Source organism: Brienomyrus brachyistius, chromosome 8 (genome assembly GCF_023856365.1).
Source record: "Brienomyrus brachyistius isolate T26 chromosome 8, BBRACH_0.4, whole genome shotgun sequence".
In the NCBI taxonomy this organism is placed as follows: Eukaryota; Metazoa; Chordata; class Actinopteri; order Osteoglossiformes; family Mormyridae; genus Brienomyrus; species Brienomyrus brachyistius.
The window spans coordinates 25,428,335-25,438,013 of NC_064540.1; the positions used below are offsets into that span (position 1 = coordinate 25,428,335).

The window sequence follows — 9,679 nt, forward strand, 5'->3', positions numbered from 1 at the left end:
TTTTTGCCTCTGTACATTTAAACGAGTGACTGCGCACGTGTGCCCACATGGCCGTGTCCTTTGCACGCACAATTACATCCACGTGTGACCAAGTGTGCGCACGAACGTTAACGTGCGACTGCCCCAGAATGCACTTGGTTTCCCAATGACCTGTAATGTATGATGAATAACTGCAGCGTAACACACAGAAACATTCATAAACTTTGCCCCACTTGAGCAAATGCATACTTAGAATCATAACTTAAGACAATCTCATAAATAATTTAATGGTATAAAAGGCTCCTTCTCTGGTGAATGCAAAGAAAAACAAAATCAAATCACCGTAGCAGTTTATCTTTCAATTTGTGCGTAGATTATGAGCAATCTAGCATTAACCATTGGTAAAATACTTACTACTCTTATTACTTTTACTCGAATGCTAGTTTATGGTTATATATCGTGGAGCTGTGCTACCTGAAAATCTGCACATGGAGAAAAAAGTTATTATTAAAATATTTCAAAGTTCGTCCACTTAAGGCATTGCAGCAAATGTATTCTCTGGAATACAACAGTAAAACCTTGTGTGTATCATTAAGTACGTAACCAAGAGTTGTGTCCATGCATGAGTGTGAGTGTATGTGTGTTTATGTGAGGTGTGTGTATGTACCTTACACATAGTAATTAGTTATGCACATATACACAAATACACACACCCATTTTGAATAGTTCTCCGAGAATGCACTGTGTGTCAGTACGGTGTGCATCAAGGCAGCTGTGCATCTCTCTTGACAAACATCCAGCTGATAATCTCCTCCACGCTGTTGAACAGTTGAGCAGGAATCCATAGAGACAAGACTGCGAGTCCAGACAAGATAGTCTTTCAAACTGTCCTGCCGCTTTGCCGTTGCAGATTCAGCGGTGAGAGCTGGGGCTTTCCGATTGGACACCACCACGCTCTGACTCCCAAACCCGGTGTCATGATTGGCTGATTGGCTCTCTGCTGGGAATGGGGGTATACCCAAGTGACTGTTCCAAAACATGCATAAACACTTAGATCCCACCCCCAGCCCCCAAAGATGGGTAGGTGACTGTGGGTGATGGGGGAGAGGGATGCCAGTAAAATTCTTCCTAAAGCACCAAAACACTTTCCTCGTCTCTCTAGCACCGGATTCAGCTCAGTGACACGGACTTGGTGCCCCGCCCTGAATTACAAGCACATCTTTGGGTAAACAGCCACAGACATGGCCGGGTTAGTCTGTAACTCGATACCTACACAGGGTAAAGTACAACATCAACACATGGCCATGGGTGTACATATTTAGGTGGCAACAGCAAAAAAGATGTGTACCACAGCTGAAGGTCTAGCCGTGTCTTCAACTAGTCCTAGACGCAGCAGCATCCTAAGTTTATGTTTCAATTTAGGGGAAAAAGAAATTTGTCCCCAAAAATAGGCAGCACACATGCAAACTGCAAATTAAAAACAAATAGGTTATGTCACTGGCACTTACAATTTCCTTGCCATTCATTAAATTTGCCCAGATCAGATTATCCTTTGATGCCAATTTCTCTCATTTCTGATGCATAAATTGGTAACACATTTCAATTACCTTCACGTTTCACAAATGTACCCGCATGTCTAAAATGTACAACAGTGAGCAGCTCGTCTTTGAGACTGAAGATTATGTATTAAAAACGTTAAGTCATCTACATTCTGAGAAAAAGTTCAATATTCATGTGGATTTAGATAAATGGTAATTATCTTGGATGCAACAATATCTGAATATGGCTTTAAAGGTTGAAAAAAACGTCTTTTTTTACGAGTTGCACGCTGTCAAAGCTTTCACACAATCGTCTGTCTCCTGGCTTTGTAGCCATGTAGTGGTTAAGTTGAGTTCAATGCTATTTGCTCTATAGTCCTACACTGCAATATCTGTGCTTTGATTCTGAAATGCTCTCTTGCTATGTACAAGCTGCAAGGGCCATCCTGTGCTAATGCACATCTCTCAACTGCAGACGACTGTAGGACTGAGCTTCCTCTATTGCACAATACAGTTCAACACATACATAATGTACGGGCAAAACATCTTACAAAGGTGCGTTCGGATGTGCAAAGGGTTAAGGAATCACCGGGCAACGGGTAAACGTCCAACGTGCCCTCCACCCTAAACCACAGAATGAGTATCAGAAGAACAGAAATGGACCTAGAGCCTATGACAGGTAAGTAAACAGTTGCTTGCTAGATGATCAAAACCTTTTTTAAATTCCAAATGCCAATTGACAATTAATGACTATCTCCCATATCTTTAGGACAGGGGTTGTCAACCTGGGATTCACAATATAATCAATATAATCATCTGATTTATGCTATGCAAAAATATTTATAATACCTCCCCACCCCCCAACCACCACCCGTAGCCAAAAATATTCAAGGAGAACACTGCACCAACCACATAAAAAAATATTGAGATGAGACCCTGGAGCAAGAAGTATTAAAACTCCCCTGATCCCAGTTACTTATGTTATTTCACATTAGTGGCCCGGGCTCCCTGGTTTACGAAAAATTAAGATATTCTTCACAAAGCAACAGAACAATCTGCATATAGGCCGACCATGCTGGCAAACTGAGAGCATGCTCCAGGTTTAACCACAAGGTCTAAACTAAGCGGAGACACACGAGAGTGCTTTAGACACCTGTAAACACGAATAAGCAAAGCCACACAGGCATGTGGAGAGGCAGCCAAGGGCTACTTCAACTCCCCTTCTGGAGGAAGTGCTAAAGACCTCATTTTAAACATGTGTATTCACAACGAAGGCTTGGCGGGGAAACATCTCTTCAAATCCACACCCAAAACGAAAACACACGTACCATAGGGATCCCGCCTGACCTGCACCACTACACCTCCAAGCCAAAGAAAGTATTAACAAGTGCTAACTACTGAACGTTCTGCTCTATTACCAAACGGCTGTAACCCAACTTCTACCAAACCCAATAACCCACAAAGGCTAATTCCAGAGCTTCAGTTTACAGGTATTTCAGAAGCTCTGAGTTTTTGACAGACAAAGATTTGGAATGGTAAAAGTAATTTCGATCTGAGGAAGGTAGCAGATGTTCTATGACAGAAACGTAACACTTACTAAAAGTGCACTTGCTGTTTAATTTGAATCTGCCTGAGGTCTTCGGTATGGCGTATGAGAGTATCCCAAGCTAATGGCTGATTTCTACCCTGAAACCAGCTAGGAACAACTTACAAAAACCAAGCGAAGGAAAAGCTGCAAAAAAATGTCACTTTTTTTCTTTTGGATAACGTCAAACGAATAATTGTTTTGGTAGATACTGGCAACTGTACTTGCATTAACAGACATTAAGTGAAATAATTTTTGCTAACGATTTTCTATAGCTCATCACACTTTTTTTAACAATGTACCTTAAATCTTAACGCACCTGACCAAATGAATACATTTACAAACTTTAATGCAAGGTGAAAAGAAATTCAATCAAACATTTTTTTAGATTACACCACTAATCAGATAACCAATGTTTAACGGCATAAATGTCAAGAAATTATTCTAAAGTATTATTTGTGTGCTTTTATTTGTTTGTTGATATTATTGACACACGCCCAAAAATTGTTACAACAGAGCAGGGCTATTCAAATCACGGTCCTCAATGTGCAAGTACTGCTTGTTTTCCGGCCTTTCTTTACCTGCGAACCAGGTGAGAAGCCTCTGACCAATCAGAAGCAATAAATGTTAAAGTATCTACCTGGAAGAATTGAAAACAAGGAGTGGATTTGCAATCGAGGGCCAGATTTGAAGAGCCGTGCAACAGAGGAATCCAAGAATTGTGTTTTTAAGCCACAGTTAAATCTGATACCTCAACATAAAAATGTTCCATTATTTTGATGGGTGAAATTATACACAGACAGAACTTTCAGATACCTTCAGACATCATGCTCCAAACTGTTGCCTGGTGATACCTCTGCCTATTAATCCCGCCCCTTTAGTACAAAACCTGTGTTACGTTGTGCTTTGGCACCCAAACTGCCTGTGGACAAACCCTGAAATTAGCCTGCGGTGCTTAAATCAAACAATTCAAAATAAGAATGGCGTAACAGACAAAGGAAATAATACATTAATAAATAAAGCGATCTGTGTGCATACTTATAAAAAATGCTATATATATATATATAATTATATATAATATAATTATATAATTATATATAATTGCAAATTATATCATTGATATCTCCGGGATAAAAATATATTTAGCTAGATATAGAGAATTATTACTAATAATCTTATTATCGTTTATTATTCACTTTCAGTATTCTTTCATACTGAAATGCATGCTACAAGGAGTGTGTTTTGATCATGCAAAAGTACAATATCAGAACATCTGCTATTTTTTTCTTTTTCTTTTTCAAAAGCAGTTCAGGGGAAAGCAGCTCCTTTATTTATAAGCCCAAAAACAATTTCTGGTTTTGAGAATGAAATAACTGAACTGGGAAACAAAAAAAATATATCTGGATACTGCACAAGTTATAAAAAATATATAATTGCATTGATAAATCAAAGGGAAGTGATGCAATAAATGCGAGCCGAAGTGAGCTGACTCATCACTTCATTCATCGGTGATGTCGGTTAAATGTCAATATGATCCCCTCAATCTCTGCTTAGGAGAATTATAAATATGGTTATGTGATACAGACAGTGGAGGATGGGACAAAATGGAGAAAGTGGTGGCGAAAGTAACAGAGAATTAAGTAATCCAAGCTCATTGATTTTGAAGTCTTTTTTTAAAGCACTTGGAAGTCTTTTCCCCTTAGTTGTGTTACCTCAGTAAGAGAGACAGGGCAATGCAACATGTCCCTGCTGGAAGAAGGAGAAATCAACCTAGCTTACTCCTGTTGCAAATTTCGAGGCTCATGCAGTATCAGGAGGCACACTAAGTAAGACCAATGAGACAAATTAATAATAAAAAAAATGAATAGACCCCACAGTAAGAAAAACATCCACTCCAATTTTCCAAGTAGCTGAGGTCATGGCAGGGAGACCATAGCCAGATGGTCATAGAGGTTGGATATCACTGCCTGCTGAAAGAAAAAAGCAATTGTGGACCCTATAAGTGAGTTACTCACGACTATCACCAAAGTGTCTCTCGTTAATCGTGCACTAAAATGTTCCTTGGATTGGCTGCTATTGCACCCCTCAGTCTTCCTTGTATCCTTTCTCCATGACTGTATGAGGCTGTCTGTATTTATTTTTTTCATGGAAGCCATGGATGGCAAAAAAAAGGAAGGTATTCTTTGGAGGTGTAATTGAGAGCACAGAGATGGGTGCATGGGAGGAGATATTAGGAGCAAAGCTTGGAGGAAGGGTGCAGGGGCAGGAGCTGTCCGCAAGGCTATGCTTCTCTTTGTTGAGCTACTGTTTGGCTACTGTTGCAAGCAAAACATTGACTATTAACCAGTGTCACACACACACACACACACACACCCCAAAGATTAACTCCTTCCAGACCCTAAAAAGAAGCAGAGCTAAGAAGGACCTGACAAGTTGGAGAATACGGGGTGGATGGACTGGGTGGGTAGACTGTGGAAAGGAGAGGGTGCAGGAATTTTGCAAGTTCTGTGCTTACTCTTGGTGCTTCTCTTATCTCTTGGATTGACACAAATCAATGTTCAAGATTCCCTCTATTGCTATCTGCGTCCCCCACTCCATCTCCAGCTCTGTCCCAGTCTCTCTGGTGGTGGTTATACATCCGTGAGCATCTTGGTGATGTTGACATAATTGGTGTTAGCAAGTGTGCAGTTGCCTGTCTTGAGGTTCTCCTCACGAAAGTCCTCACTACTGTTGTTCACTGCCTCCTGGATCTCCATGTAGTCTGACTTGCTCATGGTTGAGCCACTACGGCTCTTCTTGAGGTCCTCAGTGGAATCTGCCTTGGGTGGGGCCTGTAGATACTGGGCCTGTTCCTCACCCTCTGTCTCACGGTGGTAGAAGTAGTTGAAGTTGGAGACGATGACGGGCACGGGCAGGGCGATGGTCAGCACGCCGGCGATGGCACACAGCGATCCCACAATTTTGCCCCCAATGGTGGTGGGGACCATATCTCCATAGCCAACTGTGGTCATGGAAACCACGGCCCACCAGAAGGCGTCTGGGATGCTGATAAACTGTGACTCAGCCTCATCTGCCTCGGCAAAGTAGACAGCACTGGAGAAAAGAATGACTCCAATGAAGAGGAAGAAGATGAGCAGACCAAGCTCACGCATGCTGGCTTTCAAGGTCTGGCCCAGGATCTGCAGCCCCTTGGAGTGCCGGGATAGCTTGAAGATTCGGAACACCCTGACCAGCCTGATGACTCTCAGGATAGCTAGAGACATAGCCTGTTGCCCTTGCTGGCCATCCTCAGGTTTTTCTGCCAGCTCTGTGCCCAGGGTGATAAAATAGGGGATGATGGCAACAATGTCAATAATGTTCATGATATTGACAAAAAAGCCAGCCTTGCTTGGACATGCAAAGAAGCGCACCAGGAACTCAAAGGAGAACCAGATGATGCAGAGGGTCTCCAGAATAAAGAACGGGTCAGTGAAGTAGGTGGGTTGGTACCTGGAGGTTGTGTTGGAGAAGGGATGGTAGACCTTGCGCATCTCCTCTTCATCATTTCGGAAAATTGGCAGTGTCTCTAAACAGAAGCTTACGATGGAGATGAGAATGACCATCACAGATATGATGGCAATAATCCTAGCAGGCCCTGAGCTCTCAGGATACTCAAAAAGCAGCCAGACTTGTCTCTGAAACTCATTTTCGGGCAAAGGTCTTTCCTCCTCCTTAATAAAGCCCTCATCTTCCCTAAATATCTCAATGGCCTCCTCACCAAGCTCATAGAAACGAATCTCCTCCGAGAAAACATCCAAAGTGACATTGACTGGTCGCCGTAGACGCCCTCCCGACTGGTAGTAGTAGAGGATGGCGTCGAAGCTGGGTCGGTTCCGGTCAAAGAAGTACTCGTTCCTCAAGGGGTCGAAGTAGCGCATCCTCTTTTTGGGGTCCCCAAGCAGAGTCTCGGGGAACTGGGCGAGGGTCTTGAGCTGCGTCTCAAAGCGCAAGCCGGAGATGTTGATGACCACCCTCTCGCAGCATTCGTGGTCGGCCTCTGGATCGTACTCCTGCTGGTGACCCGGGTGGGCTGCCGCCTCATCGGACGGATCACCGGTAGCTACCGTCATTCTGCTGAAGGGTTCGCCTTGAGTAGGGGTGGGTTAGGCCTGCAGTTTTCAGAGAAGCCTGAAGTCTAGTCTGGCAGAAGCAGGTGGGGACTCTCAGCGATGTGGCAGTTGAAGGTGTCACGATTCCACCCAAGTACAACTGAAGGACACAGAAGCAGAAGGTAAACGCCAAAGCTGAAATGCATGGGAAACTTTGCACGCAGCTGAAACATTTCCCTAAAAAAACACTAAAATAGTTTAATTAAGCTATTACCAACTTTCTCTTTCTTCTTGTCTCCCTGCAGTGCAACCTACAACTAATACCCAGAAAAAAATGACAAAATACTTCAGCCAAACAACCAGCCAAAAAAAAATGTTTGTTACGAAATTTGAATATCAATATAAAATCTAATGACAGTTGGCATATGTTGACCTATCCCAGGACTGAAATAACAACACAAAACCCAAAGCTAAACGCAAGAGGTAGAGGGCAGATGAATCAGGGCAAACCCAGCTTTACATCTCCTCTGCTGGAGACAACGCCTTCAACTGCACCAGTTATCTTAAAAGTGCAGTGAGTGTCCGTGAAGCCATCTTAGGTACAGGTGCTACTGCAAACGCAAACACCCAGATACAGATTAAATCTCCCTGCAGCACAGAAGCATCTATAATCAGGTTATGCACATTACAGCATATTTACTCTGAAATCCCACAGATATAAAGAGTTTTGTTTAATTTAATTGTTGTTAATTGACTTTGTTAATAACTAACTACAACAGAGATGCACTGAATCAGTCTTTTATATTTAGTTATTTACAATGAACAGGTCTGCAGGAATCACTGTCGCCAGTGTACTTAAAACATTCAGGAGCATCCAATCAAATATTAAAAGGAAGGAAAAAAAATATTACAGCCATCATTAGTGTACCATTATCCTATTGTCCCTGGTGTTTGACTGCCTTTTAGGTAATTCTGCGTTGGTCATTTTGTAAAACGGAATGGCCAACCAACAGGAATGCAGCTCATCAGAGAGGAACTTTTAAGTCCCTTCAAGAAATTGCTTTAATGTTAAGAAGGGCCTTCCAAATCACGCAAACTTCAGGAAAGTCAAGACTTTAAATCAAATAGTGTCAAGTGCAGTTTACGGCACTTCTCTAGCGAGACTCTCGTTTTAGAATAAAGCTTCTAACTGTGATTCTGCCAGTGCTGTTCACCTGCGCCAAATTCTACATTCTCTGGCTTGACCGCAAAAAAACAGGAGGAGAAAAAAACTTACCTCAAATCCTTCGCCGCCTCCGTAATGCACACGCAGCGATGCAGATTCCCGGAAAAAACGTGTACTTGTTCCCAGTAAATCCCCAGCGTCTAAGACTTGCACTGTTCACTTCCAGCTATGGAAGTCACAGTCATTCATGCGCGCCGATACTCAATGCAGCAACCATTAGTTCCCCCGCATCACCGTGTTAAGATTGGGGGGGAGGGGGGGATGGGGATGGGGGGGGACGGGGACGGGTGGAAGGAGGGATGCGGGTAACTCGTCCGCCCCTCTGGCTCCCTTGCCTCAACAATAGATGCTCGCTGGGTGGAAAAAAGGAGAAAGAATTTGGCTAGAGATTATGGTAGAGTCGATCCCTTTATCTCTATGCCTTAAGGCTCTCTCTAACACTCCAGAGAAGCAAAGATCAGCAGAATTGGGCGTCCCCAGTGTCCTTAGAAGATATGACGTTGCCTGCAACAAACAGCAGCAAAGGTAGTCCCGATACTATTTTCAAAAGCAATATCTGCAAAGAACTAAGCAAGGGAGGTTGAGGGGAGGCGTTGCGCTTAATTTATATAGATATACGTTTCCCACCCAAAGAGATTTGCGTTTATGGCTTTAGATCATAGCAAAACCAAATAAAATTCACATTTTTGGACACAAAATTCCGCAGTCTTCCAGGATGGATTTTGTTCGCGGCTGCGTTTATTGGGGAGCCGATGTTCTGCCCCACTTAACCCATCGTAATACCTGACCCCTTGAAGAATCCACAAATATTGATCTTTCGTCTCGAAGGTGTGACAGATTGGCGACATGTATCGTAAGCGCCAGGTTCCAGGTACCAACGCATCCCTTTAAATGTATTCTTAATTACCACAAATTCGTCTTTGTGATAATTTGACACATTTTCGCACTCATGTGCATGCATCGCAGGCAAACCCTCCCAGAATGCTTGAGGTCTTGTTTTTTTCGTGCACAGGTTTGATTTTGCGTAATGCAAGCGCTATAGGTGCCGTTAGCTGTCTACAAGTCGCCAAAGGTGGTGTCTACACTGACATGCCCAAGCCATGACTAATGCGCTGTAAAAACGAGCACATCATAGGCTGCAATCGCATGCAATCTGATAAGCATTCGAAGTACTCAAAGTTTTAAGCATTAGAAATAGCATGCAGGAAAAATCACCCTTGTTAGGCTGTATACATGACGCTAATCTCCCGTTTTGGTGTCCGCG

The 9,679-nt window shown here is 42.9% G+C and overlaps 1 protein-coding gene across 1 annotated transcript; it reads right to left on the reverse strand.

Annotated features, from left to right (window-relative positions):
* Window positions 1–494: 494 nt before the first annotated feature.
* LOC125746956 (potassium voltage-gated channel subfamily A member 2-like) lies at window positions 495–8,652 on the reverse strand. The gene is made up of 2 exons (XM_049021554.1): window positions 8,467–8,652; window positions 495–7,350 (listed from the first exon to the last, which is right to left on the reverse strand). Exon 2 carries the CDS (start codon window positions 7,209–7,211, stop codon window positions 5,733–5,735), a length of 1,479 nt encoding a protein of 492 aa, XP_048877511.1. The 5' UTR covers window positions 7,212–7,350; window positions 8,467–8,652; the 3' UTR covers window positions 495–5,732.
* Window positions 8,653–9,679: the final 1,027 nt, after the last annotated feature.

Bases quoted from the DNA above. Each gene is read 5' to 3' on its own strand.
- LOC125746956 (XM_049021554.1), bottom strand. From the start codon at position 7,211: ATGACGGTAGCTACCGGTGATCCGTCCGATGAGGCGGCAGCCCACCCG.